Here is a 22,341-nt window from a genome sequence, read left to right as displayed (position 1 = left end):
ATTGTCAGCAGAAGTTACTTTTCATTATTTTAATTATTGTAGACAGAATGACAGTTTTGATTAAGTTTCACATTTTAAAGATATTACTGTCAGAATATGTGTTCCTATTTACATATACCGAGCGAGGTGGCGCAGTGGTTAAACACTGGACTCGCATTCGGGAGGACAACGCTTCAATCCCACGTCCGGCCATCCTGATTTAGGTTTTCCGTGATTTCCCTAAATCGCTCCAGGCAAATGCCGGGATGGTTCCTTTCAAAGGGCACGGCCGACTTCCTTCCCCGTCCTTCCCTAATCCGATAAGACCGATGACCTCACTGTCTGGTCTCCTTCCCCAAAACAACCCAACCCTATTTACATACCCTAGTTTCATTTCTTTATGCCTTTTGAGCACACTTTTTTTATTTTTGTACATTGTTTCTTTGGGCACTTTACTTTTTGTTTTCAAACTTTGTATTATTTGTAACTTAGGGAACTTCTCGATGGATATTACCATTTTGCTGTCAGTGCTGGTGGATATTACCATTTTGCTATCAATGCTGTGTTGCTGATTTTATTTGTGTTACACTGTTTAGGGGTAGTGCCAATATCAGATAAGAAAATCAAACAGCAGAAAGCCTTGAATGGAATAACAAAAATATTATGAAAAGGATAGACTGTTATTCACCATACAGAGGAGATGCTGAGTCGCTGACAGGCAAAACAAAAACATTCCTATAAATTTTAGCTTTTGGCCAGAAGGCCTTTTTCTGTGGCGGAAGTTATACACACACACACACACATTCGCAGAAGAACAACTCACATGCACATGATCACTATCTCTGGTCACTGAGTCCAGCCACAGCAGCCATAGACAATAATCATGCATGTGTGAGTTATTCTTGTGTGAATGTGTGTGTGTGTATAACAGTGTTGTTGTGCCTGTCCGTCACTCAGCATTTCCTTTGTGTGGTTCAATGTTAATAAAAACTTTTTTAAAGTCTATAATGAGCAAAAGACGTGTTGCCTGCTCATAATGTTTACAGTATAACCATTGGAGATGCTCCAGAAAAGAGGATCACATCTGGTGAATTAGCTTTTCAGTTTAGAGTACCCTTAAGCCAAAAAAAAAAAAAAATTAATAAATAAATAAATAAAATAAAATAAAATAAATAAAAAAGAAACAGTAATTATGACAGGTATTGAAGAGGAGGGCCACACAAATAATTCATGCACCTCTTAATTTATGGTGTTCTGGTTACAATCGGTACATCTCAGTATTATTCATAACTATGCTGTAGCCCCTAACACAAGTTACCAGAAATGGAAATAAAACAAAATTACTTTTACTCATGATATTTTAGCCCTCAGTAAATTTGATGGTCTCTGAAGCACTTCTCATGTGCGAGATTGCTGAAGAAACAGTTCAACTGGGGAAACATATTCTTGCTGCTACTAGTATGATGTAATATCACAGAATATGTTTGCCAGCTGTCTTATAATCAAGTTACTACCTGGAGTGACACAGAATTATCCTTTTAAATTCAATTCACAGTTTCTTGTCATTTCATTGAAGGTGTTTCATTGAAAGTGTCATATCGAGTTAGTAAATTTATATTTTTGAGTCCAGGGAGATCAATAATAAATAGTGTCTCATACATTGCAAATTATCTGCCTTAGCCATCACTGGGGCAGTGAGGGAGACATACATGCCACAGTTGTTTGCTAGCTCTGTGGTAACTTGGTCATGCTGTAAAGTGTAGGTTGCATTAGCTGGAGAGCAACTTTTCACCTTTTCTGTGGCAGATCTTCAAGCAGTCCCATCAAAAATCAATAACAAAATCTGAAGAAAACTTCTCCATCATAAGTATTCTTACTACTTTCAGCATCTATAGATCTGATTGTGAAAAATTTATGATATTGCAGAATTGCGTGTTCAATAATGTTTGTGGTACTGAATAATTTGCTAGCTGGTTCACTGAACATTTCTGTTTTGTAGTAAAAAATGTTTAACATCTTTCTAAGTTTTGATGATGTGGACATGCTCTTGTTATTGATATCTTATGTTTTGTTAAAGTGGAAGTATTGAGTCATTGACAAGCACCCACAAAAGAGAATGAAATCTTTGTTAGCTTTCAGAAAAAAAGTCTTTGATGAAATGGAGACCGTGGACACATATGTGTGCACGTGCACGAGCGTGCCCACACACACACATACACACACACAAATGCGCTTGCATGTGCTTGCACTCACCAGTGGGGCTTTCATGCCTACCTCCCCATCTTTGTTTGTTCCTTCCTTCCTCTTCAGACACCACTTTAGGCACAGAGTTGGTGACATGCTGTCAGATAGTCTTGTGCAGGAAAATAATGTTCCCCAGGGCAGTGTTTTAAATGTTATTCTCTTTGCCATAGCCACTGACATTATCATGTCCACAGTATGGTATCTTATCCAACACTCCTTAAATATTGATGATTTTGCAGTCTACTGCTCTTCCTCCAATGCCACAACAGCAATTAGTCAGCTGCAATTTACAGTGAAGAGGTTGGAGCAATGAACTACAAAGACTGATTTAACTTTTTCGTGCATAGAAGTGTGTGTGTTCATTTTAATTGTTCTTGTCATATTTTTAATTCACCTGATGTGTATGTGGGATACTCTTCCTTTTTAAAGACTCTGTGAGCTTTCTTGGCCTCATTTTTTACTCAAAACTGTCATGGTTACCTCACCTCAAAGATCTGAAGGCAAGATCCCAGATGGCACTGAACACTCGAAGTGCCGTAGCCACAGGCCCGTCTGTTCCAGTTATAGGGCCTTTGTGCGATCATGGCTGGACTCTGGGTGCACAGCATATGTGTCAGCAAGGCCTTCTTAGATGAAGATCATTGACACTATATTACCAAGAGGGGATTAGGCTAGCCTTGGGTGCTTACAGGACCAGCCCCATATCCAGTCTCTGTTCTGAGGCTGCTGGAACGCCACTTTCCATCTGGTGGCAACTCCTCATGGTGTGTCAGGCGGTCAGTTTCTTACTACTCCCACCTCCCCAGCATACCATAGCATTGCTTGTCCAGCTATGGAATACTTTTTTACCCATCATCCGTAAGCAACAAAGCCATTTGGGAGCCGCACTGGAGTCCCTTAATAAGGAGCATGTACAGGCTCAAATTTGGGATTCTGACTGACTGCATCCCTGGTTACTGGAGCAGTCCAGAGTAATTTTAGATTTAATGCAGCAGAGGAGAGGTTACACTCCTGCATATGTTTCAATACATTATTTAATGGCATTTTAACTGAGCAACACAACTGTGTAGCTGTAGTTATGGACAGGTGTAAACAGGGGGACTCTGCAGGTTGCTCTGTTGTATTCCCTGATCGTGTCACCAAGGTCTGAGTGCATCATGACTTTATTGTCCATGATGCAGAATTATATGCGATCTTGTGGGCACTGGAGCTAAGTTCCTTGTCTGTTCCAATTCCATGAGTGCTCTTCACTCTCTATAACCCTTGTACCTAGCAGCTAAAGTAGTCCAGAATATCCAGGATCCCCTCCTCCAACTAGAAAGGTTGAAGAAGGAGGTTTCTTTCTGCTGGGTACCAAGCTGTATGGGTATTGCAAGGAATGAAAGGGCAGATGGAGCAGCCAAGGAGGTGTGTAGAGATCCCCAAATACATCATTGTGCCATCCCCTACATACTATTGCTTCACTGTTGAGGTTCAGTGTCTTGTATTGATGATAAAAAGAGTGGCTGGCAGTGGCAAACAATAAGCTGTGTCTAGTAAAGCCCACAGCACAGTACTGGTATGCCAGCCACACAGGTGGGATGAGGTCCTCCTTACTCATCTTCATGTAGGCTACAACTTAATAATTCTTGGATTCTTGCTCTGGTGCTAGTGGCATACAATCACTTTATGACACATTTTATTAGACTGCATTTTATTTTCAGATAAATGGCAGCCACATACTTACCAACAGATCATCCCTCTATTTTAAGTGATATTCAAGCAAATGTGGTGAGTGTGTTAAGGGTTCTGAGATAAGTCTAACTTGTTTCCTAAACTTTTATGGAGATGTTCTTAATGTGTTAACAGGGTGGCTTTCTCAATCATGTTTCTTGCAAATTGTCAGCCAGTCACACTTTAGCTCTTCTTTTGTCTTGTGTATGTTTTAATCCCAGGTGTACCATGTTTCACCATTTCTCCATTGTCTTAAGGCATGTAAGATAGAGTGATTGTGAGGGTCATCACAGTGGGGTGGGAGTGAGTGTCCTTTTGTTGGTTTCCTCCTCACTCTGTGATGACAATATTAATCATTTTATCCACATTTGCTTCTTTTAAAATCTTTAATGCTGATAACCTTTTGCCGTTGACTGCTCTTAAACTCCAAACAATGAACACACACATCTGTACACCTACATTGTGCTAGCTGGACTCACAATGTCAGGATTGCAGGCCAGCAGGTCAAATGGGGTGGAGATCGTGTCAAGTGGCATGAGCAGAGGAAGAAAGTTATAGGAACTGTGCTCTTGGCCACAGTTTAATGATAACCAATAATTCCAGTGGACAACTGATTGGTAGTCATGCCTACATAAAATGCTGTGTAGAAATTGCAGCAGGTCTGGCTTATGACTGAGCTGCTCTCACAGGAAACCCTGTCTGTGATGGGATGTGTGAATCAGACAGGTCTAGCATCTGGATCTTCCATTGGTATATGACCCCTGTGGCAAGAGATATGGAGAGGGAGTGGCATCACCATGGACCTGAATGCTGTGTGGGTGGGTGAGGAGGCTCTTGGGTAGGCTGTCCATCATTTTCAGGCTTGATGATAGATAATCAAAGGTATGGTGAAGGATGTGGATCAATTGCTCCAATCTGCGTTGATATTTGAAGATGAGGGGAGGCACTCATTGGCAGCTGATTCTTGAGGATGGTGGGATGATTAGGCAGGGGGAGGGGTGGGAGATGAGAATATGGAGTGGAAAATCTGCATATGGACTAGGTTTAGGGCCATCCATGGCCAGGCTATATTAGAACATTTTTTAATGTGGAGAGGATGACAGCTGTCAAAATGCAGGTAGGTACCTTAGGTGTTTAGTGGGTTTATTATTGCACCCCCCCCCCCCCCCCCTCCTGACCTAATTCCCACCCCAGTCCGCCTGCCCAACTGCAATCCTGGCGTTGAGTGCCAAGCCATCACAATTTAGTGCACGGTTTTGTGTGTGTGTGTGTGTGTGTGTGTGTGTGTGTGTGTGTGTGTGTGTGTGTGTGTGTGTGTGTGTGTGTGTGTGTTCTCTACTTCATCAAAAGTAGCAAAGATTTTTTCTCTTTTGTGTGTGTGTGTTGACGACACAACACTTCTGCTATTCGGGGAGTGGTCCCCTTTACTACTAAATTATTTACATTCTGCCAAAACTTTCCCTAATATATTTATATTGCCTGGTGGCTCCCTTCCTTCCTAAACCTTGTGTCATCTGTCCTTTGTTACTGCTCATGATTTACATCTACTTTGTCTTTCCCAACTTCTACATTCTCATGTCTCCATATGATTTATTTCTCGCCTTTGTTACGCACCCACTATACTGGTGTCGACTATTGTGACCATGCATGAATCTTGTGATACCCTGCAATACTAGTCAGGGCCATTTTGACTGCACTGCACGCTATCCTGTGAACCACCCATCTGCTGGATCACAGCTAAAATACTTAAACAAACCATTACATTTCATCTCCAAATCAACCCATACCTTGTCACACATTCTTCCTGACAGAATTTTATGTTCTTTGACTATCCACCCTCCCCTGCTCTCCAGAGGCACAGTACCTTAACTGTAACTGAATAGCCTCACATTACATAACTATCCTATTGCCCTTCTGGTATTTTCACAATCCCAGACCCGTGCCTTTGTATCCATAGGTCCCTTTACAGTGTTTTTGTTCTCCTACTTTCCAAATAATATCACATTTTCGTAGCAAGATCACATCTCTCTATCTGCTCCAATTCAGAAAAGTATCCCTATCCTTAAGTAAAAACCAGCCCCACATCCTGCTCCTTAATTGCTGCCTAAACCATGGAATCCCCCCAACAGCCTAACTATAAAAATTCCCTTTTCTGAATCCCACTCTTCCTTCCACAATGACCTTCATGTTTTCTGGTTCCACCATTCCTACTTCTCACAAACCTGGTACAGCAAATATTCACCTCAATGGTGCATGCACGCATGCCAAAATCACCTCTGTTCCCTCAGCAAGGTACTGTTACCATGTAATCCTAACTATATACACCACATATTCAAAATTGAAACCTTGCCCTCCCAACAGTTGTAAGAGCTCTCCAGACACCACGTCTATAAATTATAAACTTGTTGACATCCTGCTCCCATCTCAAAGCAGCACATCCCATCAACACCTTTTCTAACCACAGTGACCCCCTTGCCAACCCCTCATAGCACCCACACCCCCTGCCTTGCTGACCTTCCCAATGTGCCGCTTCCTCCAAAATTCCCTCCATAAAATCCAGAACACAAGAAATTCAAAACACCGTTGTTAACCTTCCCCCAAAATCCTCAATCCTACAGGAGTTTCAGTCCTATAGAAAGGCCTTACCTTAAGTGCCCTCCCCCCCCCCCCCCCCCCCTGCCAACCCACATTTAATCATTTTGCACTTGTCAAATACCAGCTATCTTACTCCCAGTCCCTGCAACAGCAAACTTATTTGCTATCAATCCCTCCAACCAGAATCAACTTAATACCAACATTGAAACCGTGTCCCCTCCCAGTTCAGACCACCATCCAACTGTGACTCTCCTCCCTCCCATCTAACCCCACCTCCACCCCAGTAAACTTCCAGGAATTCCTTACCTCCATCCTAGCCTCACCATCCTCCTCAGATCCCTTTCCAGGAACACAAACCTCTCAACAGAAAAAGAACAGCTATTCACAACCTCAAAACAGACCCGGATTTAAACATCCTCCCTGCAGGGAAAGGCTCCATCATTGTTGTGATGAATCACAGTGACTATCTGACTCCTCCACCGACAAGCTCTGCAATAGTGAACCCATTCCAGAAGTCCAGTATAACCTCCAATCCTTGCTGAAATCCTTGGGTATATCCCAGAATCTTTACCATAAATCCATCTCCTTTCTCACTCCAGTGATCTCCCATATACCCACTTTCCAAATGCTTGCAAAATTCCACAAACCCAACAATCATACTCCTCCATTGTAACTGGTTATTATGCTCCCACTGAAAGAATCTCAACTCTTGCAACTGAAACCAACAACCAACCAAACAACCAACCAGCTGCCAAAGCCTAGCCTCTCATATGAACCATTCCCATCACCAATTCTCAACTAACCGCAATCCAATCCCACCCTTATCCCTATTCTTCAATGTTGATACCACCTTCCTATGCCTCAACATCCCTCACGCCCATAGCTTTGCCAATATCTACTTCTTCTCCAAATGTCCTTCTGACTCCAAACCCACTACCTCATTCCTTATACACCTTACCAACTATCTACACACTCACAACTACTTCTCCTGTGAGGGGATGGTATATAAACAAATCTATGGCACAGCCATGGGCACCACATGACACTGTCCTATACCAACCCGTCAATGGGCCATCTTGAGCAAAACCTTCCTAGCCTCACAAAATCCCAAAACCTCTTGTCCAGTTCAGGTTCATTGATGATATCTTCATTATCTGGACCCAGAGCCAAGACATCCTATCCTCATTCCTCCACAACATCAACACCTCTCCCATCCACTTCACCTGGCTGGCTGAAACCCAATATGCTACCATCCTGGATGCTGACCTCCACCTCTCATATGGCTCCATCCACATCTCTGTCCATACTAAACCCATTAACCACCTCCATTTTGATAGCTGTTACCTCGTCCTCACCAAAAAATCAGTCTGATACAGCTTGGCACCCCATGGATGGTGTATCTGCTGTGGCAAAGAATTCTGTTGCCCAGCATGCTGTAGGTCTCACTAAGCCCTTCACAACAGGCACTACCCTCCAAAACCAGTATGCAAACAGATTTCCTGTGGCATATCATAACATACCCCTAATCTTCCCACCAACCACAAAAATCAGCTGCAAAGAAGTGCTCCCATCGTCAGCCATTATCACCCTGGACTGGAGCGACTGAACCATATCCTTTGCCAGAACTATGGCCATCTGTCATCATGTCTGGTAATGGAGGACTTCCTACCCAAGATCCCTCCCACCCATCCTAAAATGATATTCCATCAACCACCCCACCTACATAACACCCAGTCCATTCCTATGCTACTCCCACCCCAACCCCTCATCACAGGGTCATAACGCCAAGGCACCATATCTCATCATCAGTAATGACATTGAACATTAGTGCTCAAATTGGTGATGTTCAAGGAAGAATGCAGATATGGCCATCACCTTGATTTTTGTTGCTATGAATTAGAGCATGCTTTACTCTACTCCCAACTTTTTAAACTTGCCCTTTGAATACAAATGTCACACAGAGGTTAAATGATCACAGTGGATCAGAGTTGCCAATAATTGGGTACCTGCTGGAAATGAGAAAACCATTATCTTGCATGATTTCTTTGATGACATGCATCCCATACACAGCAAAAATGTTTCAAACTGCTTCTGTTGCCACCATACTAGAACTTCAACTAGAAAATTACAGTTGATAAATACGTTAAGAGCAACCTGTGTCCCAATACGGTTTCTAAAATAAAGGGAGGAGTTGGCACAAACCTTGGCTTTGCATTTACACTGTGTGACATTTACCGCTAGACCACGAGCCGATACATCATCAGACTTGCTTCTAGTAGGAGACATAACTTCCTCCATAAACTTTTTGTTGCTACAGTCTTTCTGTTTTATACAGATAGCTGGACTTAGGATTCTGAGGGAGTGGCCAGATTTATTGGCACCTTAAGTGAACAACTCAGACTTTGATTTTGTGGCAGCTGACTAGTGGCCATATTTTATGTGAAAGACTTAAATGGAAAAGTAAAGTGGTCCTATCACACTTCTTTGGGACACTCCTGAAATTATCTTTGTGTCCAATGAACACCCACTGACCTTGATAACATACTTCATTACATTACTCAAAAAGTCTTTGAGCCAATCACATATTGGAGATCCTACACCATATGTTGGGTCTTTTGTTAGTAGTCTACAATGTGGTCGAACATCGAATTCTTTCCAAAAATTGAGGCATATTGCCTATTGGTCTGCACCAGCTGTTGACAGGATATTGGTTGGTTGGTTGGTTGGTTTATTGAGGGGAAGGGACCAAACAGCAAGGACATCAGCCCCATCGGATTAAGGATGGAAATCGGCCATGCTGTTTCAAAGGAACCATTCCGGCATTTTCTGAAGTGATTTAGGGAAATCATTAAAAATCTAAATCAAGATGGCCAGACAAGGGATTGAAACATCATCCTCCAGAATGCGAGTCCAGTGTGCTAACCACTGCACCACCTCACTCGGTGAAAGGATATTCTGTGTCAAAATGATGAGCTGGGTTTTGCATGGGTGATACTTTCTAAATTGCTGCTGATCTATGGACAGAAGCTTCTCTCATTATATTCAAATTTATTATATGCTGAACAAGACTGATGTTAAGAATATTGATGTATAATTTTGTGCATTGTTCTTTTACCTTTTTATACATCAGAGTAACCTAATCATTTTTTCTGATCACTTAAGACTTTTTACTGTGCCTGAGATTCATGATGAATGCAAGATAAGAAAGAGGCGATGCTTATTTACATGTCATCCATGTGGAACAGTGTGTGGCAATTAAATGATGGGATCTCCTGTGTCAATGATTTATCAAGTGCAAGATTTAAGCCTTTGGCTATTCTTCTTCCATCTTCAGTTTGTGCAACAGATTGGTCATTGAGTGACAATAGAAGATGTTGACCATTTACTATGTAATACCAGACTTTTCTAGGATTCTTGAAAAGACATTTTGCTAACCTATAGCAGTGGAAGTTGTTATTTTATTGTATGGAACTGGGGACCTAGAAACGACAGACAGGCTTTGTCCCTATTTTAGCCCTCAGTGGTTCACAACACCACAACAGGCTACGGCAGTCCACTCACCCCTCTGTCGCCAAACACAGAACCCAGAGTTATTGTGCAGTTTCGCCCCCCCCCCCCCCCCCCCCCCCCCGCACCCCCCACCACCACCCAGGAACATCTCACACCAGGTGAGTGTAACCCCAATGTTTGTGTGGTAGAGTAATTATGGTGTACGCGTATATGGAGAAAGTGTTTGCACAGCAATCGCCGACATAGTGTAACTGAGGTGGAATAAGGGGAACCAGCCCACATTCGCCGAGGCAGATTGAAAACCACTTTGAAAAGCATCCACAGACCTCCCGCACACCGGACTTTGATAATCTGCTGGGCAGATTTGTTCCGGGGTGCCTTCCCGCCCAGAAAACAGTGCGTTAGACCGCACGGCTAACTGGGCAGGCGGAAGTTATCAAATAGTGTGCATAGCTCTCCTTATAGACTAACTTCTGCCTGTTGACATTTCTGCTCCCTTCTCTGCACTGAGATTGCAGCAGTCTCTGTTTTCTCAGCATTTTCTAAACATTATTATTGAACAAGATTTTTCTTTGCCATCCTTAACGTATTTACTTTTGTAAACTTATCCAGAATGTGATGTGTGGTAAGTTTAAAATTTCTGCAATATTCCATTACATACATTGTACTCAAATTAAATTATTTCCATTTATTTTGTAAGCAGAATACCAACAACTTCTTATACAAACATAAAAACTTCCCTATCCTTCTTAATGGATCTATTGACTCTAAAAATCATCATAGCTGTAATACTGCAAATAAGGTAAAGTCTGTTTGTAGCCACAAGGTCCAAAATGTTTGTCACATGTGGACTATTGGACAAATTTACTGAAGACAGTTTTCAGAGAAACCATTCAGATGTACTTTACAGGACTGTTTAAATTCTCTGGGGATGAGTGTATAGACATGTGAGTCTATACTGAGTGGGTTGACATTCGCTCTTCCTCCTGCTGCTATGGCAAGTCAGGGTAATTATATTCAGTGAAGCTTAGACTTTCCTGTAATACAACTGCAACTTAAGTAGTAAAGTTGGGTGCCCATTAAAAGTAGCCAATGACTAATTTGAGTGCACCAAGGCTGGTTACTCACACCCAGGTATGTTCACAGTCAGGCTGAATTTTGACCTCGCTAGACATAGTATTTTTATATATTGCAATGAACACATCCCTGCAGCACAATCTAACCTGCCTTCTCAATATATTTTCCATGTCTGAATTAGATATGGATGCAGAGAGTAACAAAGTATACTATTCTCCAGCTTTACTAACATGCATAAATTTGACAGTTGGAAGTTTTAATTCTTTACCTGAGATGATAGCATTACTGTCAATATTTTTCTTTTAGTTAGGGAACAACTTTCCAACACATTGGTGCTGTGTCTATGCTTGTTGAAGGTGTCAGTTATAAGTAATTTTTGATTCAGTTTATTATCTATACCATAATATCAAAATACAAACTACAAACATATATTTCTAAATAATGGGAAGAGAAGTGGTAACCACTCACCATGTAGTTGAATAACTCAATGGTTGACAGGCATGCGCACATGCACCCACCCACCCACCCACACACACCTACACACACACACACACACACACACACACACACACACACACATGCGCACATGCACCCACCCACCCACCCACCCACACAACACACACACACACACACACACACACACACACACACACACACACACACACACACACACACACACCTTGGTGGACTACATTGCTGTGGCACTGGTATTTCACCAGGGTGAGAGGTTGTATCAGGAGGTGTGAGTGAGAAGAGCAAGGAAACAGGTAGCAGAAGGTAAGGGTGGAGGGAAGGGAGGCTCATAGCTGAAAGGGAGAGACTGCAATGAACTGGAATAGGATGGCACAGAAAGAGCAATTAAGTGTAGTACACATAGGGAGTATTGAACTAGAAGAAGATAGTTCGGTGTGGGGGGAGGGGATGATAGAACAGAGAAGGTTTAAAATTGCAGAGGCAAAAGACTGAGTGAAGATATGCCAAGTGAGTGAAGTGGAAGACGTGAGGCCAAGAGATGGGTGTGACACTAGTGGAGATTGAAGACAGGAGAATTGCAAGACCAAAGCATGTATCAGTTTCTTTTAACATTGGTACCGAGTGGAACTTTATATCTTTAATATACTATCTTCAGGGCAATAAATATCAAAAGTTTCTCATGTCTGATGAGAAAAACTAGTAATAATCAAATAATACACAACCTGTGGCAGTTTATTTGTACATTAATTCCAACAGTTTTCTTTCCTCTCCTGGAGGCAATGGCTGCATTTGCTGCATTATGATATTGAAAGATATATTGAAGCACAGTTTACATGTAAGTAATTCAAGAGAAGCTTGTATGTGTACTTGAGGGAGGGGGGAGGGGAGGGCACATGGGTGTGAGGAGATCCAGGTAGCATGGACTGTGATGAACATGTAATGCCCAGCAGCATGTTCTGCCTCTGAGTGCTCAACAATGCTCTGGGCCATACTTTGACAGTGGCCAATAATTCAGGTGGACATTTGCTTGATGATCATTCCCACATAAAAGACTGTGTTTAAGTTATGGTAAAGATAGTATATGATATAACTACATTCACAGCCCCATGAACCATGAACCTTGCCATTGGTGGGGAGGCTTGCGTGCCTCAGCGATACATATGGCCGTACCGTAGGCCATATGTGGTTCCTGAAGAGGGGCAGCAGCCTTTTCAGCAGTTTCAGGGGCAACAGTCTGGACGATTGACTGATCTGGCCTTGTAACATTAACCAAAATGGCCTTGCTGTGCTGGTACTGCGAATGGTTGAAAGCAAGGGGAAACTACGGCCGTAATTTTTCCCGAGGACATGCAGCTTTACTGTATGATTAAATGATGATAGCATCCTCTTGGGTAAAATATTCCGGAGGTAAAATAGTCCCCCATTCGGATCTCCAATATGCCAACTAGCTCTGCGGATGATGAAGAAATGGATGAAATGTATGATGAGATAAAAGAAATTATTCAGATAGTGAAGGGAGACGATAATTTAATAGTCATGGGTGACTGGAATTCGTCAGTAGGAAAAGGAAGAGAAGGAAACATAGTGGGTGAATATGGATTGGGGGGAAGAAATGAAAGAGGAAGCCATCTGGTAGAATTTTGGACAGAGCATAACTTAATAATAGCTAACACTTGGTTCAAGAATCATAAAAGAAGGTTGTATACATGGAAGATTCCTGGAGATACTAAAAGGTATCAGATAGATTATATAATGGTAAGACAGAGATTTAGGAACCAGGTTTTAAATTGTAAGACATTTCCAGGGGCAGATGTGGACTCTGACCACAATCTATTGGTTATGAACTGTAGATTAAAACTGAAGAAACTACAAAAAGGTGCTAATTTAAGGAGATGGGACCTGGATAAACTGACTAAACCAGCGGTTGTAGAGAGTTTCAGGCAGAGCATAAGGGAACAATTGACAGGAATGGGGGAAAGAAATACAGTAGAAGAAGAATGGGTAGCTCTGAGGGATGAAGTAGTGAAGGCAGCAGAGGATCAAGTAGGTAAAAAGACGAGGGCTAATAGAAATCCTTGGGTAACAGAAGAAATATTGAATTTAATTGATGAAAGGAGAAAATATAAAAATGCAGTAAATGAACCAGGCAAAAAGGAATACAAACATCTCAAAAATGAGATCGACAGGAAGTGCAAAATGGCTAAGCAGCTAAGCAGGGATGACTAGAGGACAAATGTAAGGATGTAGAGGCTTATCTCACGGGGGGGTAAGATAGATACTGCCTACAGGAAAATTAAAGAGACATTTGGAGAGAAGAGAACCACTTGTATGAATATCAAGAGATCAGATGGCAACCCAGTTCTAAGCAAAGAAGGGAAGGCAGAAAGGTGGAAGGAGTATATAGAGGGTTTACACAAGGGCGATGTACTTGAGGACAATATTATGGAAATGGAAGAGGATGTAGATGAAGACAAAATGGGAGATATGATACTGTGTGAAGAGTTTGACAGAGCACTGAAAGACCTGAGTCGAAACAAGGCCCCGGGAGTAGACAACATTCCATTAGAACTACTGACGGCCTTGGGAGAGCCAGTCATCACAAAACTCTACCATCTGGTGAGCAAGATGTATGAGACAGGCGAAATACCCTCAGACTTCAAGAAGAATATAGTAATTCCAATCCCAAAGAAAGCAGGTGTTGACAGATGTGAAAATTACTGAACTATCAGTTTAATAAGTCACAGCTGCAAAATACTAACGCGAATTTTATACAGACGAATGGAAAAACTGATAGAAGAGGACCTCGGGGAAGATCAGTTTGGATTCCGTAGAAATGTTGGAACATGTAAGGCAATACTAACCTTACAACTCATCTTAGAAGAAAGATTAAGAAAAGGCAAACCTACATTTCTAGCATTTGTAGACTTAGAGAAAGCTTTTGACAATGTTAGCTGGAATACTCTCTTTCAAATTCTGAAGGTGGCAGGGGTAAAATACAGGCAGCGAAAGGCTATTTACAATTTGTACAGAAACCAGATGGCAGTTATAAGAGTCGAGGGGCATGAAAGGGAAGCAGTGGTTGGGAAAGGAGTGAGACAGGGTTGTAGCCTCTCCCCGATGTTATTCAATATGTATATTGAGCAAGCAGTGAAGGAAACAAAAGAAAAAATCTGAGTAGGTATTAAAATTCATGGAGAAGAAGTAAAAACTTTGAGGTTCGCCGATGACATTGTAATTCTGTCAGAGACAGCAAAGGACTTGGAAGAGCAGTTGAACGGAATGGACAGTGTCTTGAAAGGAGGATATAAGATGAACATCAACAAAAGCAAAACGAGGATAATGGAATGTAGTCAAATTAAATCGGGTGATGCTGAGGGAATTAGATTAGGAAATGAATCACTTAATGTAAGAGGGTATAAAATGTAGACTGGCAATGGCAAGGAAATCGTTTCTGAAGAAGAGAAATTTGTTAACATCAAGTATAGATTTAAGTGTCAGGAAGTCATTTCTGAAAGTATTTGTATGGAGTGTAGCCATGTATGGAAGTGAAACATGGACGGTAACTAGTTTGGACAAGAAGAGAATAGAAGCTTTCGAAATGTGGTGCTACAGAAGAATGCTGAAGATAAGGTGGGTAGATCACGTAACTAATGGGGAGGTATTGAATAGGATTGGGGAGAAGAGAAGTTTGTGGCACAACTTGACTAGAAGAAGGGACCGGTTGGTAGGACATGTTTTGAGGCATCAAGGGATCATAAATTTAGCATTGGAGGGCAGCGTGGAGGGTAAAAATCGTAGAGGGAGACCAAGAGACGAAAACACTAAGCAGATTCAGAAGGATGTAGGTTGCAGTAGGTACTGGGAGATGAAGAAGCTTGCACAGGATAGAGTAGCATGGAGAGCTGCATCAAACCAGTCTCAGGACTGAAGACCACAACAACAATATACTTTCACAGGTATCCCTGCTTCTGATGGGGTATGATATGGCTGAGACAGGTCAGGAATAAAAGGATGCACTTTGAGGGTGCATAGCACAGGTCTCACATCTGTATCGTCCACACAGATGTAATCCATGTGGCAATGAGTTGGGACTGTGTGTGTTGCATAAGGATGGAAGAAGATATTTCATAGATTAGACGGGCAGCGCAATACCAGTTAGAGGAAAGTGGGAAGGATAATGGGAAGGATGTTCTCCATTTCAGGGCATGTCGAAAGGTATTCAAAGTCCTAGCAAAGCACATTGTTAAGTTGTTCCAGCACAGGACTATATTTGTAATTGGGAGTGGACTGTGTCCCTTTGCAACAGATTTCTTGTGAGCGGTGGAGGAATTAGATGCCTGTGTGTATATGACACAGGAGATCTGTTTGTGGGTGAACTTTTGAGGATATTGTTTGTCTGTAAATGTCGAACTAAACTGCAGTATGAGCATGGGCACCATCATGTACCACCCTGCTTTTAGACCATAACATGCGAGAGACTGATTGTCTCTGCAGATGTGTTGTCCACATGTTGCCATGATTTATGGGAGAGAGTTTTTAGTGTGTAAGGGATGCCAACTGTCATAATGGAGGTAGTTGATGCTTTGTGGCCTTGATATAAACCTAGATTTTTATGGAGCCATCAAGGGATGGACGTCAGTGTCAGGTAAGGTGTCATGTTGGTCCGAGGAAGTTCTGAGGAAATATGTAGCAGAGAAGGTGTTGAGGCTGTGGTGAAATGAGCATAGAATGCCTTATATCTGGTTTTAGACCACAATGATGTCATCAATAAACCTAAAGCAGAAGTGGGGTTAAGCATCTTGGATAACTAGGAAGGTTTCTTCTAGGTGGCTTATAAACAGGTTGATATATGAGAGTTCCCTGCAGGGCCAATGGCCATTTACAGATTAGTTTGTGTATGTACCATTAGATAATCAGTTATGTGTAATGCCATCCTCTCACACAATGAGTTGTGATGTGTAGCTGTATTAGTTTCGTACCATTGCTTCCTTTTATTCCAGATCGATGAGCCATTGTCTCATGTGAGACAAAAATAAATTCAGTGATATTTTTGCAACATACTACTAAAGTTTGAAACAATAACAGGCAAGAATGCTCTCTACATCATAAGCAGAATTTGTGAGATGCCATATTGTCTTTGTTATTTTTCAGTTGAAGCCTATATTTGGTGGATTTTATATTATAACTGACTCCGTGTGAATGTATGCTGTTTCTACATACCAGCACATTGAAGATCTTGCTCAAAAACACGTCATTATTGGTACAGTGTGTTGTACTAAATGCCAGGAAATGTCATTATCGGTGGTTAAAAATTTTTCATATTTAGTTCTTTTCATATTATAACTTGGTTGTTATGAAAGTACACCATTTTAAGGCAACAGCACATTGAAGAGTCATCAAAAATGCATTGTTCTTGGTAGGAGTTGTTGTAATTGTATGCCAGTTAATAACATATCACTGATTAAAGCCTTCAGAAGATCAGAACATAAAATAAAAGGTAGAATACTGAGTCACAAAACAAAATGTAGGAGGGTCACTCTGTGCTTTATCCATTTTATTTATTTATTTATTTATTTTTATTTTTGTTTTATTTTCTATATTCTTACCTTCATATTTTATAAAAGGTTATGGGATTTTCTTATCAAATTTATAGAAATATTTTCTATAACATTTGATGTTATGTAAATATAAGTGCATTCTCTTTCAGGAGTAAGTTTGTCCAATCTTGTAAATTTTTATAAGCTGATGTCCTTACTGATTGGACATGGAACATTTCTTCTTGTCTTGCAGCATGTTGATGGATACTGAAGATTTTATTTGTGTATACAACAGACAGAACAATACAAATAGCACATGGAAAAGGGAAGAAACATGCATTTTAATAGAGGTAACTGTAGGAATTTTTTGTGTGTCCATTATCATAAACAAACTCTGTGGCTTGCAAGCCAGATACAACCAGCAGCCAACAGAGGACACTGGAGAGTGCTATAGTGACAAATCACATTAACTGGAATGTTCCATGTGACATAGGTGCTGTGTCTCATGAGGTTCAATTTCCTCTCTACGTCAGTGTTAGCTGCCTCATCCCATGTGATGACAACTTAGAATATAATTAGTTTGGTGTGCTAGGAATGAGGTAGTATGTTTGTAGTTGGCAGAACATTGGGAGAAATAGTGCTTAATACCAGCTAGGTCATGGGCATGATGTGTCTTAGTGAATATGGACTTAGTAAATCTTCCTGGCAGATTAAAACTGTGTAACAGACCAAGACTTGAACTTGGGACCTTTGCCTTTCGCAGGCAAGTGCTCTGCCAACTGAGATAACCAAGCATGACTCATGAACTGTCCTCACAGCTTTACATCCACCAGTAGCTAATCTCCTACCATCCAAACGTCACAGAAGCTCTCCCGTGAACCTTGCAAGAGTAGCCCACCTGGAAGAAAAGATATTGCCAAGATATGGCTTATCCACAACCTGGGGGATGATTTCCAGAATGATTTTCCACTCATGGGCCTGGAGGTAGTGTCAATAGCAACAAACAAGGAACCAAGTTGTCATGAGTTGGAAACGGTTGAAAGATGGTGAAGGAAGTGATTTGTGTTCTTGTAATGGGAAAATAGGCTATAAGTAATTGGTTGGAGGTGTTAGTCAACAAGATCAGTAATCTTTCTACAGAAACACAGTACCAGTTTGCAGATGCCTTCTGTCAGACAGTTGCTCTGGTTCATCGCCACAGTGGTGGGAGGATGTTGGGAGGACAGTCAGATTAGGGTGTGCTTTAAGATTGTACTACGATCTATCACTATGTCAGAGGACCATATGTGTTTAAGATTACACTCTTCCATTCACATACTAAATTCCAAAATACAGGGTATACCAAGGAGACTCATCCGATTTAAAAAAAATCATAACTATTATGTTATCTGAAATACATGCGTGAACAACATTCCGTTGGAAAGAGCAAACTCTGGAGTTTTGCATGGTACATCAGAATGAATCATAAAATTTAAAAAATTGTAACTATTATGTTATTTGAGATAAGGTGTATGGTTCATTTTTCTTTGCCGATAACAATTTTACAGGAAGCACATATCACAATATGCTTGAGAACTTTCTTTCCCACAGCTGGAGACTGATTTGAATGACTTCATTTACAAGCAGGATGGGGCACTGCCACACTGGCATTTGGAAGTGCAGGAATTTTTAAATCAAAGGATTACTGAATGATGGATCAGTCGCACTGGACCAACTGATTCAGCCTTACATTACTGGCCTCCAATGTCACCAGACATGACTGCAACCAATAATTTTTTTGTGGGGGTTTATAAAAGACTCTGTTCATGTGCCTCCATTACCAATAACAGTGAATGAACTGAAACATCACATAACAGTAGCTGTGGAAGCTGCAACTCAAGGCATGCTCACTGCAGTGTGGGTACAATTTGAATTCCTCATTGACATGTGCTGTGTATCTCAAGAGGGGTGTATTGAAAACCTATGGTAAGGTATGAAAAAAAATGTTTTGAGCTTCCTGTTCATCAAAAAACAAAATTCACTGTATATGTTTATTAGTTTCAGAAATATAGATGTTCCAAATTGGATAATTCTTTTTTATATATCCTGTATGTCTCCTTACATGATACAAACAGTCAGCTCCCTGCCACAGCCTCGAATATCAATGAGTGACATCCACACTGAGAGAGAGTTATGAGGGGATGAATAAAAATGAAAACAATAACTGAAAAGTAAATTATAATTCGTGCAGTTTTTAATAATGGTTGTTTGTTTCAATAAACGTCTTTGCTAAATTTTATGAAGCTGCTCTGCCTGCTAGTTAGGCAAAGCCTTGTTGGCTAAAAATGAAAACCATATGTTGTTGTGAAAAAAAAGTATTGGAAGGAAATGGTGTTATGCTCTGTGAATTTTGTTCCATGCTACAATATTGGTAAACACAAGGAATAATCCCTTCAATAATTAATAAACCGCAACAATCAGCAGGAAACAAATGGTGCTACTAACTTATTATTAGTTGGTTATTCAGGTTATCATGTAAGACATCCATCCACAGTTTCAAGTTGGGATCCATGGCTTTTGTCCTTACAGTATTCATATGGAAAATCTCCTAGCACCTCTGACTCAAGGGATGTGCTAGTTTTCTAAGTTTCGAAAATTTGCCATCCTAGAAATAGGGTCCTTCATGTTTTGTACCATTTAAAACACTTTATAAAATACTTGCAAACATTGCTACATCCTTAAAATCCAGGATACAGAATAATGTTTTTATTGTAAATTATGTTTGTAAACTTCCATATATCATGGTAATTTGTCGGCAATTAAACCTGTGTTTTTACAAATAATAACAGCAGCATATTTTTTGCCATGAGTAATGGAATTTCATGTTTAATTCTAGCCATCATTATGCAATGAACTACTTTGCATTTTTTCCTAACACATAAATGTCAGCTTGTTTTTTTCTAACACGGGAATCCTAATTTCCTTAACATTATTTATCACAAACATCATCATTACATTTCAAATTTAAAAGTCCATGTAGCAATAATAATCACCTCACATTAAAATTTGCAGGTCAAACCTAGATGTAAATTGTCAATATACAGATGCAGAGATCTGGCTTGCATTGGAAAGAACAAAACTACGAGACAAGGTTCTTTCAATGAAGGGACAGTTGGATGCTAAGGTCACTCAGGAAGGGGACAGTCTGTCTACTGGTGAGAAACAATTACTGTGTCTTGCTAGAGCACTGCTGCGGAATTGTAAGGTATGTTGTCACATTTTTCCATAGTTAAATTATGCAAATTGGATTAAACTAGAAAAATAAGGAGCTGCATTTGAATTATTACATCATTAGTCATAACATTTGACTTTAAACAATTGTATCTTAGATACTATTATTCATGGTGAACATCAAAATAAGAATCATATAGATAAGAGAGTTGAGCACTGTAGTGAAAAATGTGTGTGATGCACAATGCTTACGCTGGGACACTGAGAAAAATCACAAATTCGTTGGATGCAATTTGTTACCGCTATCCTCTTTACTTATCAGCTATGTTGAAATGTTAGACAAATGCTGCTTACTCTCTGACTAGTTTATTTCACTTGCGTCTCCAGTCACATGAGATTTGAAACTGAGCTCATTGACATAGTCTCTCCAACTTATTTTAGTTCTGATTCCCTACATAAAATTCATCTTTTATTTTTTTCTCTCTTTCTTTTGTTTATTCGCCCTCATTTTCACAAAACCATATTTGGCTTACCCTTCCAGGTATCATTAAAATATTTAACTTGCTTTCCAATTATGCTGAAAGTGTTCACTTTAATAAACTGTTATTTAAAAGTAGAGTAACTTGCATAGTTCAATTATTGCATTATGCTGGGAACACCTCTTTAACATAGATGAAAAGATTGCTTAAGCTTTTTGCATCAATTGCTATTCCAGTCTGGATATACTTATTGTGCGTCATGAATAAATAAAAAAAAAGGGTAGTTATATGCATTTACCTTAAAGCAGTCAATTCAAGTACCATATGTGAAATGGAAAATTAATTGGAGACTATTAGATCGGAAGATGGGAGGAGCCAGGGGCACGGGCCTTGGGGGTTACCTGCTGAGCGCCCCACACTTTTATTCCGACCTCCTTCCTAAAAAATTGTATTGCATTTTTATTGCTCCTGTAGTCTACAAAAGCAGCTTATACTTAAGATATCAGTCAGATGGAAGTTATTATTATGCATACATATTAAATTACAAATAATACACTTTTTTCATTTAAATATTTCTGTAATACACTACATATATTTAACTGCATTATGGATGACATGTTGAATTGCAGACAGGCATGACAAAAAGACTGTTACACATTGGGTTTTCAGTTAAGGCCTTCCTCAGTAAAGAAAACACACACACCACACACCGCACACCCCATGCACAGCCGATCTCTATCTCTGGTAGGTCAATTGTAATACCTACATTTAAATATTCTTTGATGGATTAAAAGGAGTGGTGCTGTAAATATGACTTCAAAGGTTCTCCAAGGGTTTTGACCTCAGTATTTGCTTTTATCTTTTTGGGGAATTTGTTATAATGTTTAATTCCCATATGCCAAGTGACCTTGAATGTCTTTTTTGCTATCTGCTGTCTTTACCTATTACATCTAGGAACCTATTGTTCTGAAAGCTTAGAAGGCAGTTTTCAATGATGTTGATGTTTAGTATGTGGGGCACTCAACTGCGTGGTCATCAATGCCCATACAAAGTCCCAATTTTTTACACAGTCCAATCTAGTCACTTTCATGAATGATGATGATGATGATGATGATGATGATGATGATGAAATGATGAGGACAGCACAAGCACTCAGTCTCTGGGCAGAGAAAGTCCCCAACCTGGCCAGGAATCGAACCCGGCACCCAGTAATTCAGAGGCAGCAATGCTAGCCACTGGACCACGAGCTGTGGATGGGACAGTTTTCAATTTAAGTGTATCCATACGTTCTATTGGCAGTTATTCTTCTTGCAGCAGTTTTTATGTTTACTATTGAATTTTGTTTAATTTGTTATTTATTACTAAGTGGGTCATTTAATTCCCACTAACTGAAACCAGAAATAATTAGAAAATAAAATGTTATCTGCATTGTAACCCTTTAATAAAATTCCAAAAATGCATCCAGCAACAAAGGACAAAATTAAAAAATTTTATTAAATATTTTTCTTCAAGAGGGAAAAACC

General features: G+C 40.3%; 1 protein-coding gene across 7 annotated transcripts in view; it reads left to right on the top strand.

Moving 5' to 3' along the window:
• The window catches only part of LOC126482575 (ATP-binding cassette sub-family C member 5-like), a 512,906-nt gene that overhangs the window by 470,728 nt on the left and 19,837 nt on the right, over positions 1 to 22,341 (top strand). For all 7 annotated transcript variants that reach the window (XM_050106550.1, XM_050106549.1, XM_050106547.1 and 4 more), the window contains one exon: positions 20,181 to 20,373. In XM_050106550.1, the coding sequence (XP_049962507.1) occupies positions 20,181 to 20,373 (193 nt within the window). The remainder of the gene's footprint in view (positions 1 to 20,180; positions 20,374 to 22,341) is intronic.

This window comes from Schistocerca serialis, chromosome 1 (genome assembly GCF_023864345.2).
Source record: "Schistocerca serialis cubense isolate TAMUIC-IGC-003099 chromosome 1, iqSchSeri2.2, whole genome shotgun sequence".
NCBI classification, from domain to species: Eukaryota; Metazoa; Arthropoda; class Insecta; order Orthoptera; family Acrididae; genus Schistocerca; species Schistocerca serialis.
Note: the sequence above shows the minus strand (reverse complement) of the source record. Positions and strands in the feature narration are given on the sequence as shown.